Source organism: Bombus vosnesenskii, unplaced genomic scaffold (assembly GCF_011952255.1).
Source record: "Bombus vosnesenskii isolate JDL3184/JDL3185 unplaced genomic scaffold, Bvos_JDL3184-5_v1.1 scf7180000013265, whole genome shotgun sequence".
Classification (NCBI taxonomy): Eukaryota; Metazoa; Arthropoda; class Insecta; order Hymenoptera; family Apidae; genus Bombus; species Bombus vosnesenskii.
This window is the reverse complement of record NW_022882925.1, coordinates 6,322,146-6,343,498: the sequence shown is the minus strand read 5'-3', so window position 1 is coordinate 6,343,498 and position 21,353 is coordinate 6,322,146. Positions and strand designations below refer to the sequence as shown.

At 37.5% G+C, this 21,353-nt stretch overlaps 1 protein-coding gene across 1 annotated transcript in view; it reads right to left on the bottom strand.

Moving 5' to 3' along the window:
* The window catches only part of LOC117243088, a 165,459-nt gene extending 144,478 nt beyond the window's left edge, over positions 1-20,981 (bottom strand). Inside the window, exons 1-2 of the mRNA XM_033510278.1 lie at positions 20,709-20,981; positions 12,020-12,529 (exon numbers count right to left, since the gene is read on the bottom strand). Of these exons, the coding sequence (XP_033366169.1) occupies positions 12,020-12,257 (238 nt within the window). The 5' untranslated portion in view covers positions 12,258-12,529; positions 20,709-20,981. The remainder of the gene's footprint in view (positions 1-12,019; positions 12,530-20,708) is intronic.
* Between the last annotated feature and the right edge of the window lie 372 nt (positions 20,982-21,353).

Genomic DNA, 21,353 nt, shown 5'->3' with positions numbered 1-21,353 from the left:
ATTTAGAAGCAATCCTCTTTTTAATAATGTTTGACATAAAAACGAGTAACTAGAGTTTAGTGGAACTGAACCGTAAATAAGGATTAAAGCACGACATTTACAGATGGTCCTAGCTCATAAGTTAAACAGTCATCCTATAAATTTAATCTCGTTTCAAGACTACCAAGTGCAGGGTTATCCTCGTTCAGGGATACATTAAAATAAACCGAACACAGTCAGCAAAGTACACGCTGCAAATGAATGTTTACCAACGGTCTGTACTACGACTAAAGCACACGTTTCGTGTCTATTCTGATGAATCTAACGTACGTATCTTGATGGCAGGACGACAAATTTTCTTTGTTCGATCTTTCACAAGTGTAAACGATCGAATAACCGAAAATAATGAGGAGATATTTCTAGACAATTTTAACGAGGCATTTTCGGGGCTGTTAACTACACGTTCATATAATTTTCATTTATCTGCATCATCGCGTAATCTCGCAGTCGTAACTTCCACTTCAATAAATCTAGCAAAATTATCTCGCAACTAGACAATCCTATTTATGAATGAATGAAAGCTTATGATTCTCGTGTGCAGTCTCTACGCGAACACTGATTCGACGTGCCAATATTTGAACGAAAAACGTATAGTTCCATCGAAATTTTGTGCCGACTATTTCAACTTCATAGATAGTCATATCGCGAATATCCGGACGTACGAACTGCATTCGCTTTTCAAACAGTAATCAGAAAGCGCTTACGGGAAATCTATAGCACGTCTAATCCTCCATCTTTTTCAACAAACTTGTATAATATAACCCAGTTCTAAGGTACACGACAGCCGAATAAAATGTCTGCAAAATTTGTTCACGGTCGATTATAAAAAGGTTTCGCAAACAAAAGATAGGAGGGACATTTTTTTGCAAAAGCTCACTGCCATTTCACGAACGTGTGTTTTTGAATCTAGCGTGGCTATCGATTTTTACATATCGCGCATTGTGTAAAGAATTTGAGACCGACAAAATACGAATTTTCTTTTTAAAACGCCAATTCTATACCGCGAATTACAGATATTTCTTGCAATATCATATCGACGAACGATATGAAAGAACAGAACTTTCCAAACAGCGAATTAATGAGAAAACTCCTAGTCCGCGATAATCGTGTTAACAATGAATGAGTAAGGTGATTTATGTCGATTGTATCTTTTAGCCAAAACTTGCGCGATTCCCACGTAATGCTTTACAACGGTTCGCACTTGGCCCCAACATTTTACATCCACTTCGAACTTCAAGTTTCACCGTTCCGTGAGAAAATCACCAGAAAGTCTTTCGTTCCCGACTAATGAAATTTGAAAATCAATATTGAAACTTCAATGAAATGAAGACGACATTCATATATTGTAATAAGAAGTATCGTATACGCTAACAATAATACAAGCGGCTTTCATTCAACTTCTATAATAGTACTCCCGTTTTAATTATCAATTAAAACCGTGATTCAGAAAACGATATAAAACGATATTATAATTTTCTAATGATATTTAGTATTTATAATTATGATATAAAGTATTTTCTAATGATTAACGAACGTATTTTTGAAATAAAGTAACCAGACCAACGTAGTGAAATTTTAATAGAGGAGCAGAAGCTGCTTGAAATCTACCCCAATGACGCCATTAGACTAAAAGCTCTCCGAAATTGTAAATCAAGTAAAAATAGATGGGATCAGGTGGTAAGTCGAAAAAAGTTTTCCCGTGTCGAGTGCTTGTCGATTCCACAATCTACGGCACTGAGAACCACACCGAACATCTGGTACATGGCACCGTCCCATCAGGTAGTCGATCCAAGTTTCTTGCTGCTTACCACACCCTCTCGCCGCCCTTTTGCTACCCTTATGCGCACGACATTCTTTCCCTTTTTATCCCGCTGTCTGTGGCAATGCCGCAAGAAAATCCAGCAGATTTTCTTAGATTTCTCGAAACCACGAACCGAAAGGACTGGAATTGCAACCACGTCGATCGTCAGATGTCAAGTGTGTTAAGCACAATTAGGAATTATCCCCATTGACTATCGTTCGATCCAATTACCCTGATTTCACTCTTCCATTTCAACATATCGTGCCGTTTATTTAAATTTCACCGATTTCCTATGAAATTACTCGATTATAGAGTCGAAGCAAATGGCCAAAAGGGCTTGAATTGGATTTTTTATTGTGTAAAAATTAGTAATTGTAATTAGAGTAACTTTATTGATTTAATTGTTTCAAACGCTTTGGTTTCTAGTGAAGATTATCTGTCAGTGGCAAACGTAAACGTGTTGGAAATGAAATAAAGTTCTTCGCCGGAGCGGTCAAATAACGGTGTTTGTCCCCGTGAATATGTCAATATTAAAGTGTTTCGACGTTAACCGTGGAAAAGGGGACGCGCAGACGCACCTTCAGAAACAATATTTAATGAAACCGAAGAAAGCTTTTAAGATGGAGGTACCGGAAAGCTTTTAGTTGTATTACGACCAGAAAATTGCTTTAATCTATCCCAGTAGCACGTAATCCTATAAATGAAAAACACAATCAATGCTCGCAACGCAATTTCGTAAATTGTAGTTTCCCTTTTCATTTTAATTAACGACGTTTCAATCGATCATCTGACAATTCTGAAGCTAGCGTACATCGTTTCCTAAATTTATAATCGAATTCCCGAGGGACAGAAATAAAAAAACAAAATGTTGAATTAAATTAGTCTGCCCAAATATTCTCCATACATTCACGAAAAAAGGCAAAATAATTTAACGTATTTTGTTTCATGCATAAAATTCATTGGCATAAAAATGGCATGTTTTGTTTAACACATCGCAATAAAGAATTCAAAGCAACAACTAAAAAATTGGAAAGCAACGAAGATCAGACAGTCAAATTTTTGACGTCCACGTGTATCTGTAACGCAGCAGGGCGTAAACGCACACATGTAAACCTAAAGCCGCGATGAAATTGTGCATGCACACTTTTATTCAACATTTTATATGAAACAGGAAAACAGTCACATTTTTTGCACTAAAGCTATGTTTGCCGCCTGAAATCTCGTTTTTTTACCTTTCTCTCGATATTACCACACAGTTTTCAACAAAATACGGAAACTCGTAACTTTACAGAAGGCAGAATATTTTTCAAGTCGACATGATACCAAAAACTGAAAAATTTCCATAGATCTCCCTCTAAAATATTTCAATGTTCTCATAATTTTCATAAAGCTTCTTTTCCAAACGCTTTCAAAGTTTATAATAACGTTGCTGCAGATTTGAACTAAAATTCATGATGACATATATTTCCACGTCGTCGTTAATTCTGATAGTGACGAGCATAAAAAAAAATTTCGGTGGATGAATCTAATTCTGTTATATCTCGAAGCTCTCGAGAATTCTTTGATTGACACCCCGTAGCTTTACCGGTCGTACGTTGGCAGTAATTGAATAATCCCGACAACAGCAATCACGTAATTGCGTGACTAACAGCGACGGCAGCTTGCACTCGCACCAGCCACGATCAACATCAAATTTCATTGGGTGGCATTTAACGAGGCTTACCGGCAAGATTATTCAAATTTCCGTTTGTCCAGAGGAGTAACTACCGGGGAGCTTCGCCGCAAGCTCGAGTACAAATAAAAGAAAAGCCGTGGCTGGTGAGACCGATAGGACGAAACAAGAGGGAATGGACTCTGATTAAATTGCTTTGGTGCAAGGCCGAGGGCGAGAAAGAGAATTTCGCGACAGAGAAACCGGTAGACGAAACGAGAGATCGAAATAACGAGAAACAACGAAAGGGAAAAGCAAAATAAAATAAAAACTGGGAAAAGAAAAAGAGGAACAATGGAGATGGGAAACAAGGGCGGAGGGAAGACTATTTTCTCGATTTAAGGAAAAGTTCAAGAGGGAATCGTTTCATTGGGGGAAAGCTTGGTGAATGGAGAAACAAAATTGTAAGCTAGCAAAGCTGAGGACTTTTCAGGAAGTTTAGCATCTGTAGACCAGTTTAATTTTGCGTGCAACAAGAAAACTTTGTTTAAGTTACCATCGTTCCTTTGCTAGATTACAAAGGAAGAAACTCGGCGAAACTTCACTGCTCGTTTCCTCCAACATTGTACGTTTTACTTTAAGCTTTCGTAAAATGATGCGATTCGTTAAAATAATTTTTATATCGAATTATCGCGACGAGGTAAAAACAAACGCTTGTTAATATTTCGCGATTCAAAGCATCGTGAAGTCTTACACACTGTAAAATTTCCAGATTATTTCGGTCATAATTTACTGTCTGCAGTACTTATTATACGAAGGACCGGCGTGTTTTGCATTCTAAGAGAACAACGACTAAGTTTATATTTTAGTAAATGCGCGATCATATTTCGGATTTCAGAGGAAGTAGCTGACGAATTACTTTTTTATTAGAATTTTCAGTTGAAATATCTGGATGAATAGTTTTGACGTAATTATCATTTTTTTAAATACTCTCCCAATTTTATGGTGCTGAAAATTTCCGCCAAAGTTTATGATCAAATATATTATACTTCAACGTAATCGTCTTTAACGACGGACCGGTGATGTACAAACAAATTGCTAAACTATTATCCGGCTTGACAAATTTCACACAGCGAGAAGCTTAATCGATCAATGGGTTTTGTTTCAATCAAGTGTTAATTACGTTAAATTGTAACAACAGGATAAAAATCAATGAGTATAAAGCAGATTAATGTCATTTCTTTGCTTAATTATTAACAATAAACCTAGTGGATCCACAGAGTAATCTGCTATGAAAAAAAGGATACCTAATCTTTAATCAAACATTGGCTAATTGTTTGCCAGTAATTATTTTAATTAAGTTCTAGTGAATATCAGATTACTCAAAACGAGCTGCAAACTAATTTAACAAACATAATGTGGGTCACATGTCAACCAAATACGTTACATAATATTACAATTTTACAGCAATTAATGCCAATTATTACCGTGTATTAAATATCGCATATTCACAAACATTATTATCATCATAACCTTACATTGCAATTACTACAGCAACTAATACAAATAAATTTGCATTCGTTAAAGCAAAAATTAATAAATGCATATTATTTCATTAATGAATGCAAAGTTTCCACATCAAAGAGAATAATAAATTTGATTTATCAAAGAGGAGCAATCAATAATTATCATCATGCTATATTACCTCACGAATTTTCATCCAACATAACAAACAAAAATTTGACGACTTAGAGAATGAACATCTGTGAAGAATTATCTTCGCGGTCAAATATCTACCAACAAAGAAAGGAATCTCGGATTAAGGTAAAATTTTATCCGAATCTGCGAATTTCCAACTGCTCGGCGATTTAATTTAGAGTATTCAGAGCACTCGTTAGAAGTTAATACGACTCCGTTAGTCGCGTTTTGCCCGTTTATTTTCAATTTTCCTCCCTTAAGCTCCCTCCGCTATTTCTCTCTCTCTCACTCTCTCTTCTCGCTCTCTGTCTCTTGGCTTCTTTCTCCAGTTGGCAACGAAAGCTTTCTTCCGCAACAGTTCTACCTCGTCCAGAAAGAGTCGTCTCGGATGGGCGCGTTTTCTCTCCTCCCCTCCCCCCAGAGAAAGCGGACAGCACTCCGCGAGCGGAATTTTAAATGAGTGGATCCAGGAAATTAGGAAGATTTGATCAGTCGGTGCTGGAATTACAAATAATCTCATTATTGTGGCAAGGGTGCACTCCGCGTCGAGACAGTTGCGATTTATATTGTCGAATTTCCTCCTTCTTATCCATCGCTAAAAACGCGTACACGTGGCCAGTAAACTGAAGAGAAAGAAGTCATTAGACGATATAAATTGGCGATCGACGATTCTCGAGCAATCCTTTCAAGAAGTCTTCTTTTTCTTAATTAAGAGAAAGATTTAATAGCAAAGGGAAACTAACATTGGAGCAAACATTTTTTATGGAATAAACGAGAAGAATCACGTAAGTTTGATAATTGTGAAAAATGGTTTTGTACGCTGAGAAATAGAGGAATCTCTTAGGAGTATGTACTAATAAAATGATATATATCTACTGGAAGAAATTCAGGTTTCTGTAGCAACATTCTGCTATTGAATGAAGAATGTTTATTCTACATGATTTTCTCTTGAGGAAAATTGTTGGTAACATTTTTGCATCAATAGCTTTAATTTTTGATTAGGTGTGAATGGAGTAATTGTACTTGTATGCAAACATTAATATACTGAATGAAACTCGGTGGTCTTTAGGGAACGGCATTGCACGCTCTTTGCCCATACCACCACTCTGAATGGATCTACTAAATAAATTAAGGCAACCTCCTTGGTTACTTGGATACCCTACATTGCGAACTTTCTCCAACGTGGATTTAAAATTGTTCGTGAATGAATCGCAAAACGGCTTTTAGTTTTAGGTAAAATTTCATAATTTAAGAAAGTATCAAAGATCCATTTGTTATTCTGCGAAAGCACGATCGAAGCAGCTTAAACTCGAAGGGAATTGTTGTTAAATTCCCATCTCTACTATCGTATCTAAATAATTAACAACTTCGTTAATATTTGTTTAAAACTTTAGACTCGAAGTAGGTAGTCACCGTTTCATTGAAATTTCTCTTTTCAACTCCTATTTATAATTTCTCAAATCTAGCAACGAGTCGATGAAACCATCAGCTTCAAATCAGAAATTCATAATGAACGTAACACCACTGTTTAGTTATTTATATTTATGTTTATCATTCATCAAATGTGTATTTCGATATTGGAGAAAAGTAAAGCTCGTTACGTTCCCGATAATTAATTACCTTTGATAAAACTGTGGAACGTCAACGATTTGTCTCCATTGAGAAGGCGACTTATCAGGTTGTACGGCTTACGATACGCGCCAAGAAGAAGAGTCAGCCGATGGAAGAAGAAGCGGCGGGCGAAAATGAAAATAAAAGACAAAAGGGTGAATTGCGACGACGGGCTAAAAGAAATACACACACCACTTTGTCGTCATCCTTTGGCTATCGAGCCATTCATCAATTGTTTTATAATATCGTTACGTCGTTTGTCAATGTTTTTGCTTCTGCTCCTTGAAAAATGAATTCGAAAGCCGTTTACGGTTCGACTCTGGAAACAGCTGCCGAGGAAACCACGGATCTTTTCGCAACTAATCGTTAACCGTCCACATGGAAAATGGCTGGATTCCTTTTTCGACCGAGATTCTAAGCTCTACGTGCGATCGTGCTTCGGTGGCAAATTGAAGGAAATTTCTCCTGTTTCTTTATTGCTGGAGCAATAGGATTTCGTCGAGTATATGAAGAGTGTTTGGGAACTGATAAAAATTCGACTTACGAATACGTATCTGGTTTAGAGTGTCTGAACCATTTGCTTGAAATCGTATGAATAAAATTGGACGGACGTATCTGAATGCCTTTCAAGGATGACTGTAGTAGAGAAAGCAGAAAATTGTACAAAGGGAAAAAATAAGTGTGCAAGCTTAAAAAATGAGATCTGCGGAAAATGATATATTTTAAGTAGCGTTTAACGCCTCGTGTTAAGCAATAAAACGAATAGCGAAACTCCAAATTCCCCGGGATATAACCGGAATGTGGTCACTGTATGATTCGCGCATTGATATACAGTTTAGTTACTTGTTCGTGACGTAATTTGATTACTTTAAAGACTACCATCATGTTAGTTAGCACGAAATTGCGGTAATCGGTCAATTAGCGTGGTTTAATCATTTGCAGATCTGCCAATCAGTACACCCTTGTACTCGATTGAGATCAATACGCGACATAGAATTGGGCTTAACGTTACAGTCAACATATAATGCTGATCATTAATGCGAATAGCACTATATAATCCTGTCAAAGCACTCTGTACCGTTCGATTTTAACAAGACATTATACCTTCCCATCGATACGTCGAAAATTCGCGAAACACGAATCCCTAATTTAAAAAGGAACGAAAATACAATATTAATTTTCCAAATAACATACGAATATCTATCAATATTAGCCACTAGCAATATTAAATTACATAATTACCGATCTGCCGACCATTAAATCACGTTAACCTGTATTTTCCCCTATCGTGTTCGCAATCATGTTGTCCTAGTTTCAACGAGTAGGAGATCAGTAGTAACAGTATGAGCATAGTCAGACGGAAAAGTGGTAATGTCTCGCAACGTAGCACCGGCTCGTCGCTATTTCGGAACGATGCCGAGCATTTTATTTAATGTCTATCATTAATCAACGATCCATTGGAAATCAGCGTGCTCGTCGCGATTCTTACGAGGATTCGTCGGCAGCGGAACGAAAACCGACCGATGACGAAGATAATAAGGACTCGTTAGCAACCCTGGTAGATTTTGCGGAAGACCGAGCTCGCTTCCCAGGCCAAATTCTACCAACTTTTTCCGGCCCGATTGCGCCCGCTTCCGCACGCTCTGCGAGATCAGCTTTTTAAAATGCCGGTAATTTCCATTTTTAACGAGCCAGGATGGAATCCCCAGGCGTTACGTCAGATTTATCTTCCCCGCTCTAACAGGTCTGATCGCATAAGGGAAATTAATCGTGTGAAACTGCAGGGAAAACCTCCGCTGGGCTTTTCTAAGGAAAGAAAAGGAAATGGACTTTTGTTGGCAAGTGAAGAAAACGACCACGAAGATAAACTCGAGAAGCCTCTTCTAAGTTGCGATATGTTACATTAACGTTCCTTTTAGAAATGACGAGACGATAATTTGAGAAGTAACGACGACCAGAATCATTATATAATATTATGTTATATCGTATTAACAAGAATTTGTCTTTAGTTAGAGATTTAGTTTAGGTCGATAAATCTTTTCTTTCCTCGTCTCTATTTCTAAATAGAGATCAATTTTCGTAATTCTCTAGAGATCGTCATTTGAAAACAACTAAATCGCTATATGGTTTCTTAAACATTCCTGGAAACTTTGCACACGAGTTTGATTTCCCGGTAGGTGGATTTCTCTTACGGTTGCTTCAAGAATCCCATCCGTGCTGGTATGTCAGATCGTGGAGACGAAGAAAAAAGAGAAAGACAACAATGCCGAACAGCACAAGACTCTGATCCCAGGGGGATACAGGACGAAGAGCATCCGATGTCTCACTTGCAACTTGGGCTGACCCTCTCCGTGTGTTTTCCTTCCATTCATCGAAACTGGATCTCAGTTCTGAACATCGCCAAGAAAACAACGGGAGAGAGTGAAATACAGAACTTCGGTCTCCGAGTTGAAAGATTAACCCAAGTTTTGAGATCATTGTGAAAGACTGTGGCCATATGGACGAAAGAGATAAAACGTGGCTCGAAGTACTGTTCTTTTATAATTGAAAAGCAATGTCTTGATCATTCCATTCAGCTTCTAAAGGTATAAGAAAAGAAAGAAAAGGTATAAGCCTGTCCTATCCGAAAAATCGAAGAATCGCACACACCCACTTACATCGTTAATCAGTAGATAGTAGCTAGGCTACAAAAAACTAAAACTACAAACTAAACTACAAAAAGGAACAGAAAACGTAGCGATAAACTGATGTGTAACGTCGGCACGCCCATACAAGGATACACGTACGACGTACATAGAGCGGATGGCAGGAAAAAAAAATCTTGGACCACGGCAAGGAAAGTAAGAAAAAGGGAAGCAGACGAGGAAGACACGGGCGCCGAGAACGTAGGAGAGCCAAGAAAAGAAATAAAAGTGAAAAGCTCCTGGTCGAGCGAGCGAGACGAGACAGCAAGGGAAATAAAAAGAAATTGTCATCGTCCGGGTGGTTGCAACCACCCTTGTAACCGTGCCCCTTTCTCTCGAGCTTTCCTCGACCCCGCTTTACAGCCACTGTCATTTGTTTTTACGTTCGCTCGACGCCGTTCCTGAAAATCCTTCGCCTGTCGCAAACGCTATTCACCCCTCCTTGTCCTGCGAGATTTCGTCCCTAGAGTTGAGAGACAACGTGGGCCCCGCTCGTCGAGAAAGTTCAAACGCGGTGGCAATCTCCGGGATCCCCTCTCTTTTCTTCTTACGGAGTAAGAAGAACGCGCAAAGCTGACAGAAAATTTCGAAGTCTCTAGATAAAGGTGTCCCACCCTCCCCTGCCGCCTCTTCTGTTGAAGTTGCCACGAGTGGGCACGCTTTCTCAGAAGCGCGGAACGCGCGCGAGAACTTTCAGCGATGTTTTCTATATTTGTCGGTGTTGAACTTACGAGGAAAGTTTTCGGATGAAATTCTGTTCAACTGCAAGATCAACCAAGGATCTCGGCCAGGATTAACTCAGCTGGGATATTGACTTTGTGAAAATGTCTGATAGACATCTGTAACGTTCAGACTTTCTAGGAAACTATTCCCCTAGATGATTTACCTGAGATCGTCATGTTTTTCCTCGAAACGTGCTTTAAAAAGTTTGACATTTCATTTTAGATTTCCTCGGTCGAGGATAGAATTTTTGGAAACTTTACAAAGTATTTCCTCGATCGAGGAAAGAATTTTTTGGAACGTTGAAAAGCCACCATGAAATTGAAAAGATGTGTAATTCAGTTTTTTAAATTGGGCGACAATTTTATCGAAGAGCGAAAGGTTTTATAAAAGAATGAGGCTGATGGGAGATCTTGAAGATCTTTTGAATAGAGGTTTCCTGCTTGAACTTCGCGAAAAGTTTCATGAGAAAATAGAGAAAAAGGTTGAGGTTTGGCGAACGCTTGCCAGAAAGATAGAAGTTGAAGACAAAGGGTATCGCGTATTAATTCTCTCAGACTATTTAATTAGCAAGGCCTAAGTATGGAAGATAAGAGTTTAATGAATACAGATAGTCTTGTAATTCTAACAGTTTTCCTTTTCCACCTTATCTGCTTCTTCGTTCGTTGTTAAAAGAACAATGGGACGAAGTGAGAATCTCCCAGCAAGAATAAAATTGTTACTTGCTACCGAATTTCTCTCACCCCTTTTAGTTTTTAGCTATCCAGATTTTATCAAAAAGTTTCACTAAATAATACAGAATAATTTCATCACGTTGTCAAATATTACTTTCCAGAATATTATTTCTCTTGTAGTATCGTGGATAGATTGCCTAAGAAATATCGGGTGAACCATAAAGAATGTTGCGAGAAAGCCTAAGTGCCGACAGGCCAAAAAGGTCTGGAAACTTCAATGGGCCGAGCGGCCCATCAATGTGTCGTCAGTCCTTCAATCGAATAGTTACGCGAAAGAAGGCCTATGTGACCATGATCGCGGACAGTTACGGAACACGTACGTGGTGGGGTTATGAAAAGAGACAAAAGGATGCTTACAGGAGAAGGACGAATTAACAGGCAGTCGTTAACTGAGAGTCGAGTTGCGAGGAGTGAAGGGTTGAGTTGCCAACTTGTTATGAGTCGTTAATTGAGAGTCGAATTGTGAGGACTGGAGAGTTGAGTTGTCGAGTTGTTATGAGTTGTTAACTAAGAGTCGAGGTGTGAGGAGTGAAGAGTTGAGTTGCCGAGTTGTTCTGAGTTGTAAACTATTAGTTGTGAGTTGTGAATTATCCATTTAGTTGTCTTAATTATAGCACATTACTGCAATTAGTTCACGTTAAATAACTATCGTTTCCTGTTTAATCCATTGTAAATAGATCCATCTATCAATAAACTTATCATATAGGATAGAAATCATTGGAAACCCTAATTTCTAATATTTCTGAATAGATAAATCCTATACTCTAATTCGAAAATTATATAATACATAATTCGAAAATTATGAAATCTAAGTTCTCTGCTTCGTCGTATTTTCAAAGCTTACTTAACACGTTTGAAAATAGCAAGTTCTTATAGTTAAAACAAACATGTGTATCTGAAGAGGTTGCAAATATATTAGAGTCACTGATAGATGTTCTACCTACTCATGTTTCACTCGCGGTGTTAATACAAAAATTACTACTTTATATTACATTTCGCCATATCACTTATCAACTAGATCATAACAGAGCTCCAAATTAATCCTGCAAAAATTACATCGGTAAAAGGAAAAGCTACTCACTCAATGTTACGTTGGGAGGTGCCACGATCTTCGGACAGACCAAGAAGAGCCCCAAGTTGAATCGCACACTCACGACATTGGCAAAGTTACGTGGTTGAAAAGGACTATTCAATTTTTCCTCGGTGTGAAGCCAAGCAGGACCGACGAGCGCTGTGCTGAGAGCAGCGAGCGCCGCGATTCCACAAACCACGCCACATCTGGTCAATCTGATGCCACCAGGGCCACCCGAGCAGCACATCTTCGTCTATGGGATTCCGCACTCTCTTCAGGAAAACATTCTACATAATCTATGGAATCATCTCACCGATTTCAACCATCCTCTCCTTTCTTTTCGGCTAGAAACTTCTCGCGAACTTCGACACATTCTTATACGATTTGTTCTCAAGTTCAATACACTGTCTTTCTTCCTACGTCACTTTTATACTTAAAGTTTCACGTATTCATCATAGTGCGCCCTTGAATATAAAACGACGCTCCTGGAATGGTGTCTTATTGTTTCCGTTAAGCATCCTAGAAAGAACAAAATGAAAAACAAAGTTAGTACTTCATTGAAATCATAATTTAAATAAATAAATTTATATATACATTTATTCATATTTATATAGGTAAATATTTCTCAGTGATTTCTCCTTGCAAAATTTTTGATATTATAAAAAAATAATATTACATATTACATATCATGATTGTTAAAGAAGATGAATATGAATATGATAAAGGCTCTCCATTTTCACAGCGAGTCTAAACGTAGGATGTTTCAAGCCGGTGGCCATTTGTCGCTCAGCTAACGATACTGTCGTTCTCGTTCGACGAAAGCGAATAATCCGACCACGATAAGCGAGTTATCGAGGTACCATCGAGTTTGACTTTATCGTACGCCTCTTGGGAACCGTTCTCGTGACCGTCGCGTGCCACCGCCGTTTAATTCGCAATGAGAATTCTCGCGGTTGGTGCTCAACACTGATTCCCACGTTGAAACGAAAGTTGTAGTCGCGAGCAAATAATTGATTGAGGAACGTTTGCAATCAAATTGAAAGTTTCCCCTGTCAAACGCTGTCAGCACGTCAACATCAAATAATTTTTTTCTTTCGTGCAAAGCAAACTAAAAAGCGTTGACGTTATTGCAACGGTATAGAGTTACTTGATACTCGTTTAACTTTGCTTTTTCATCCAAATCCCATCTGTGTGGATTAAATAAAAACAGTGGAAATAAAATTAAAAACAAAACGAAATACCTCTGAAATAAATATTTGTTATCATTTCCTAATATCTGATAGCGTTTCGTTTCGACCAATCACTCTTACAGAAAACGAAATGCAACGTAAAACTGATCGATGCTACAGTTCTGACGGGACGGCCGTTCATCGTTTTCGAAACTGGCATTCGGTTGAACAAAGAATAGCGCAGCCGGTTGTTTACCGGATCAGAAATGTCACTGAGCTAGTTTTATCGATGCTGGTGTCGGAACAGCGGATGTTCCGACACGGACGCGTACGGAATTCGTTGACTGTGAAACAGATCAGACTGACAACGGTCCGGATAGATGAAAAAGGGGGATGGAAAAAAACCACCGCGTGAATTTGTTTTAAATGGCGAGCAACGCTAACTACTGCGTCCAACCGCTTCATGAATGACAGACATATGCCTGGATTCCATTTGATCCTTAATATTCTCGAAGAAACCTGATCCAATCTAAATTTTTATTCCACTCGTTATGGATAAAATCTGGATTTATCCTGTTCACGGTTCAATTCCCTCTGGTACGAAGCTTGTTCAAAGCGAGAAAAGATAATGAAATTCTTGTTAGAATTGGGGATTTGTACGATAAATTAACACCGTTACTGATATTCCAGAGAATCAATTTTAATACTAGACGATTGTCGAATTTTTCACCTTTTGGTCCACTTTGTGCGGATATTATCATAAGACTCTAAGAATTTCTACTACTCCTCCTTTCACAAGTCCTTTATTTGATAAAATATATGAAATTAACGAACACGTCAATAAAATTGGTATCAGCAGATTACGTATTGCAACTTTGTTTATATTTCGCCGATAATCATTATTTTATGTGTATTATTTTAGTAGATAACATACCAAGCGGGCCAATATTCCCGAACTTTCTCCAAACACGTCTTTCATAGAATGGCAAACATAAATTATACCATAAAACCATCTGTTCCTCGACACGGTTGAAACAGCATCGAGGAATGCCGTTTCGATTTTAAGTAGAAGCGTTTGATACCTGTCGGCTCGTATTTTTCACACTTGGCGTAATTTTACGATACAATGAAACCGCAGCTTATAACCGGTGACCTGATGTTTAAGCGACGCGCATGCAGCGGAATAAAGCTTTTTCGAAACGGCACCGGGTGGCATCGTAAACGGGAATTTACTTCCGCGAGAATATTTCCGTCTTCGTAAATATAGCCCCGGCGACTTCCTGTCGTCGCGCAAATTTCCGTCGAGAAGTTTACACCGTTCGCTCGTTCTAAGCAGCTGTGCCACCAGCACTCATTGAAATCCACGGATTTTCGGAAGTTACGTCTCGCAAATTGCCCCGCTCTCTTTTCTAACCGTCGTCGTCCACATCCTCGCTGTCGATTCAACTTTTCGATCGCGTTAACCCACTTTCTCTTTTTTGTTTATAATTTCGGCGAACCTTCTGAAGAATTACGGAAGCTTCATTAGCAAGAGGCAACGTCGATTTATCGACGAGTATTTTAATGAGCTCCTTTTAAAGGGCAATTTTATTCCTCTAACTGGGTCACCAGGAAGGGAACGAAACGAAACGAAAGAGACAATGACAATGAAAGATTCCTTATTTCTTCGAAGCACTAACAGCCGGGGAAATATCAGAGATTCCAGATATTAAAGACTTAGAAGCAGATAATGGTGATCCTATCGATCGAAGGATAACGTAAAGCACATAAAATTACCGAGTCGTGGAGCAAAGAGATGGCTCGGTAAAAGGTGTCATCACGCTCGTGCTCATTTTCCAATCGGACGTTTATTATTTTTGTCCCGATATAAAAATGAATATTTATGGTCCGTTATAAAAATAATTATCCGATAATAAGAATGAGTTTATGGAACATCATCGCAAAGTCGGTACTTCAACTCGAGAAATAAAAGCTTGGTAGAAAAATAGATAGTCGCGAGTATGATGATTTACTTTCCTTACGAACAATTAATTCATTTCACAGGCTAATGAAAATATAAAATATGGTATTGCCATTATTGTTTCGTTTTTTCTGGTTTTCTCGCTCATAGACGATATCGAGGGGTACTAACAAGAATCCAATTAAATCGAACACATATCGCAGACTTTGGAATATAAGAATCCTATTGCTCGTACTGTTCTCTATTATTCGGTTATTCCATACTCGTGCACGAGAACGTGAAGTAATACGAAAAAAGAACTCAAGTTTCCTCTGAAGCCCAACCGAACCACCCACGATGTGGGAAATGTGGTGGCGATAATGGTATCCTTCCTAGCATCCACATACCGCGATCACTAGCTGGGAGGTAGGCAGCTTTTTCAACCACCGCGATAACGGCAATTGGAATTAATTTCTTCGAGAGCGGGCAAACGTTTTAATGGTTTCTCTGCATAACTAAAAAACCATTAACGGTCTGCACCTATCATTTTCCCCAGACCGCACTGTTCCATCCAAGAATGGCGCGTTTTTCAACTCTCTCCAAAACGATTTCTGCTTCTCGTCGAAATTCGCGGCTTCTTCCATTCTAGCTCGACAAATATTCAATTTTATCGTGTTACTTTCTCATTTACAATATACCTCCTGCTTCTACAATGAAAAAATTATATGTTGAATGCAATTTAAGACAAAGAAGATAGCTCAGCTCAGTGAAAGATTTCAACGATATATTATTTTGAAACAAATTCTTTGTTTTATGTTTGTTTTCTTCTCCTTTTCTATAGAAAGAAAGACAATGTATTTGCTTTAACGTTAATTAATTTAACACGTGTAAAAAATCTGTAGGTATAGATAAAGTAGTATTTTCATTAAAATGGTCATGTGATGAATATACTGTATACATTTGGCCCTGCTCAAAGGAAATAAAGTAACCTAAAAATCATGGTTAAAAGACGTAATTAAATCCTCACCATATTTCATGCAGCTTTCATCTCTTTCAGTCGAAATTCATTGGTAACTAGCGAGGGAGAAGTTTTCGTTCAAAAGCGTAAGACAGTTTTTCCAGGTCCCGGTGAAGAGCATTCCAAGAAAGCGAGAGAACATTAAAGAACGTTAGAACAACCATCGGCATTCGCTCAGAAACCACTGTGGGATTTTTCAACTTTTCTCATCGGAACGTCGAACCTGTCGTGACAGCCGCAAACTTTTTCAACAAAAAAAAAACCGATCAGAAAAAGGGAAACAAGGGTGTAAAAAGAAAGGAAGTCGAGGGGCCGCGTGTCACTCGTGAAAGGTGAACGAAGAAGGCGAGAGCAAGCTTGGCACTGATCTTTCCAGGCGTGAATCGTAGTGGGTTCGAACTTTTAATTACCTGATACTTAAGAAACGGTCTACGAAAAGAGAGAAGAAAACGAGAACGGCGGAGAAAAGGAAGAGGAAAGTTGGAATAAAAAGAAGCGAATAAAATGGCCCGCGAAACGTGCAAGCCTAGGAGCGGCTTGCGTTTGCGGAACAGACTTAAATAACCACTCGAAACTGCTTCCTAACAAGAACGAAAATCTTTCGAGTATCCTTCTCGGACGAGGCAGCAATTTGAACTTCGAACGCTGCAACGCTCAGTTTTTTTCAATTAATTAAACCAAAAGTATTGAGAAGCCCCGGTCGATTCGTATAAATTGCAGCATGAGAAATGATCCTGTAATTGGAAACTATTTTTTACATCGGTCGTGGGGGAAAAAATATGAAAACTGTTGATTCGCAAAAAGCAAACACGTTATTGGAAAAATTCCAATACGAAGATGGGAAAGATGAATTGAAAGATATATTCTCCGAATGTTTCATTCTTTGTCGTATATGATTTTTCTTCTCGTTAGTTGAATTTTATAACATGCGCTCGATTTCGTCGACATGAAATTCTGATTTCACTGAAAAGATCGAACAAGCAGCTGCGGATATTATATTTCTTGCCGTATTGCTTTCAATCGCAAAATGATTTCTTCCTACGTTAGATTAATGCGAGAAAGCATTTCTTGTTATTTCTTCAAAATATCCTGAACAATTTTGTACGCCATGCAAGATTTTATCTGGTTTTGCTAGAACTGTAACTCGCAACTCTCGTGAGTAATGGAATGGCAATTCATTCTTGGACAAATTCAATAAGAGTCGGTGATCAATCATGGAGTAATGCTCATCGTGAAATCATTTGTATCGTTTTATCATTAAAGATAATCTATTACGAAGAATGTAATCCGCTTTACAATGCAAGATTAATCTTCCCGCGTGAACAAGAATAAGCTGACCGCGTAACTGGGCAATTATTCTTCTATACTCCTTTTGCATTATGCATAAAAAGAAACACGAATATCGAATGAAGTATTGCAACAATAATAAATATTTCTGACATTTCTACGAAATAATCTCTAAACTTTACAAACAAGAGATCATGGAAAGAAATTAATCATTTCAGACGCAAATGCTTCCAATCTATACTGTCCCCAAAATATATTACGTGTCGTTAATGCAACGCGTTACCGATTCCAAAATTATCAAACAGAATGAAATAGAATTAAATTTAATGCACGCAATCAGATCAGGAAATTGCTTTCATTTCATAATATCAAGTTAAAACGATCGAACGCGGCTTCTTTAAAATTCGCGATCAACGAGCAAACGCGAATCTCGCGGTTGATTTTTCGTCACCCCTCTCCACGCGTCGACTCTGTATTTCCCAGTAGACGAGTCTCGGTATATTTAATTGAAAAACATGTAATTCGTAATTTCCCAGGAGAGACGTCCGCGCGACTCCTCTTGATCGTTAAGCTTCGCGACGAGAAATCCATAGAACAATTTCGGAATAACGTTGAGCGTTCTCCTCCTCGTTTCTCTGTTTCTTTTACATTCCTTCGCTCGTATAGATTCCAACTTAAATAAATTAACGCGCACCCGAGCCGCTTCTCTTTCCGTTTACTCGTACTTATTCCTGTTAAAACGTCGATCTTCATGCTAAGTTTACTTAGGATCGTCCGATTTAAATCTCCGACTCCAGCATTCATTAAATTGGTCGACTTAAAGGAGATGAATAAAACTTCTAATACAATGAAGTTATGATTTCTTTTGGGTCCTGGCACTTATCCGTTTTAATAGCACGAAATAACCGGAAAAGTTTTATGGATAAAGGTACGTAAGGACATTTTTCGAAATTTACGTAAAGAGGATCATGATTCGCCATGTATATTTTTCATTTAAAATGTAATTTTTATACTTTGAAATTTGTTATTTTGCAAGAATAGCTAGGCAAATGAACATAGTGGAAAACGAATAACTTTGTTCTAACGACTCGGTGACATATGAAAAGAGATTTAAACGCGACCTAGTTTTCAAAAACTGCGGAGTTTCAACGTTTTTAACATTTTTTGTAACCCATGGTAACAAAAACGTTCATTAGCACCATAAAACAAAGATTATAGCTGAAACTACCGTGTATTGACGTTTGTAAATTACATATGAAATGTTCAAACACGAATAGAAATGGGTGCGAACTAAAAAAACGTAGTTGTAAAAATTAAGAAACATTTTCGCAGAAGGTTTAAAAAAATTCAACAAAAGAATTCTCCTTTATTAAAAAAATGTTTGAAGGAAAACATTATCGTTCGATTTAACAAGACTTAAACAAAAATGTCTAAAATCTTAACATCCACTAAAGATATTTCTATACTAATCACATGAAATTTTGTTTGCGTTTACGTTTGTTGCATTGACTTAAATTTTCCAATAAATATAATCCTTAAATTTCATGACAATTAACGTGTATGATCGTTGGCATAACGTTTTCTCGTAAGATTTTTATACTAGCGTGTTATCATATATTTCAACGCTATCATTTATCCTCTTCGCCACCATACTGACAGGTTCACAGTAAATAGTAACAGCGTAGCTCAGTTTCCGGAAATAAAAGACGTAAACAATTTGCGGGGAAAATGCGGCGTGCCTCGGCTTGCGAATACACAAGGGAATATTGAGCCGTTTATTTCCCTGTCCTGTGAATCATCTACACGGAGATAATAATTCGCCGACCACGAATTACAATTTATCTGAAAATGTTCTTTCACAGTTACAAAATTGAAAGTCACGTCTAATTAACCCGTAATTATTCAGTTCTCTATTCCCTTACTTCCTTCTGCAAAATTTATTTAAAACAGCTTAGTTTTGGTACAACTGGTAATCTTTGTTTGAAAACTTTCATTATTTCTGTTCCTAGATTGCTGCTTAATTAAAAATTTAAATGTAAAAATTGTACAAACTATGTCATAATATATGTTAGAAGATACATTAATTGAGCTTAATTAATTTGACTACTTTCTAAGTTCAATTAATCAGAAGGTAATTAAATATCCATCAAATTCCATGAATGATTAATCTTATACAAAAGAGCCCTAAGACTCATTAATTACGAAAGTATTAATTTGAATAATCTGTATATGAATATGAATATTATTTAGTTAGAGATAATTCTTCAAAATAAAAGGAATTCCTTTATATATATGTATATTACATTTAATGGTTGATAAAATGACGAGATCCTCGAAATGAACGAAATAATATGTTTTCAACATGTAAACAGGGTCCCGAATTTGTATTTCTTACAAAAAATTATAAACACGCATGTTTACGAGATACGCATTGCAACCTACTAAACCACGTTGTTATCAAAATTATACGCGATGGGAAAACCTTTTCTATGATGTGGTCTACATTAATTAATTAATCTCTCTTTAGCTTGCTACTTTTATTTAAAATCTACAATGGTAATAATTCATTTCATTATCTAATGAATAATCCGTAGACCGGAGTCGGACTTTCGAGAGAATACCATGGTACAGAATCGTACAGAAAATATCAGAATAATATATTCATAATCCCCTGCTACACACAAAGATAAAAGTATAACTCGTTACTGTATTTCTGGTATGCACAGTATCTTCTGTTCAACTACGTAGAAAGGGAGGAATATTGCGTTCCAGCGTTGTTAAATTAATGATTCAATCAAATCAACTCTCACGTTTCGATGCATATTGTAAAAGTTCCGAAATAAATATGAAAAAGAATTCAACTATTGATTCTTGTTAAATTCGCGAAATTATTGAATTATTTCTGGTTTACTTTGATTTTCAAATAAATGTTATGAACTCCGTTTTTCATTAGTACGAAATCAAATCTTTCATTAGCATGTTACAAGCTATGGATAAAAATATACTCCAAATTTCTTGTAGTCGTTATAGTCATTATTTCATACACTCAAATACGTTAACCAATCACCGAGATTCTATTAATTCCAAAAGTTATTATAGAACACTGACACCAGTTTTATCATAACAATCGATCTTTCATTCGAGCGATACAATTTTTTAATATCAATAAACCCACATAAAATGCCATAGAATCCTATATTATCGACGGAGTCTGGCGTTAAAACGTCAAAAATCTTGCATGAAAACTACTTAATTCTAAGATATCCAATTATGTGTAAAACATACCTGTACTTGAAGTAAAGTCGCCAAAATCCAGATGTGCAACGTGTATGTAGAAGTTCCAGCATTCGATCACTATCCGTCAGGAATAGTCACGTTGAACGATGCATAAATGACGTGAGTGTCTGCATAGTGGGTGGAGGTAGCCGGTAGCACATTTGGACACTGAACTGTCACGAGAATATAACACACAGCTGTAACAGAGGTTCGCGTTGCTCGAGAAACGTCGTATCAATCCGTTCGTACTCGACGGCGGCCGGAGGCGAACTGCCCTTCGTAACACGCGCGCCACCACCTAAAGCGTGCCAGCGATTCTATCCGAGTGATACAAGGACAGGCGAACTTGCACGAGCTTTTTGCAACGGGCTTTCTTCGGTATAAACGTGTGTGAAATCATATCACAGTATGCTTTCTCAGATTTACAACGTCTACGATTGATTAGTAAAGCTATCCTGGCAATTCTAGTTAACCGCTATTCAATTTCAATTCCATAATCTTAAATTAACAATGCGAATATTAAGACAATCAATATACAACAAGACAATACATATATATAATACAATAACAGACAATAACAATAAGTCGAAGTATGAAACATGACGCATAACAAGCTATTGGCATCATATTTAATTTTTCGAACGATTACCATTG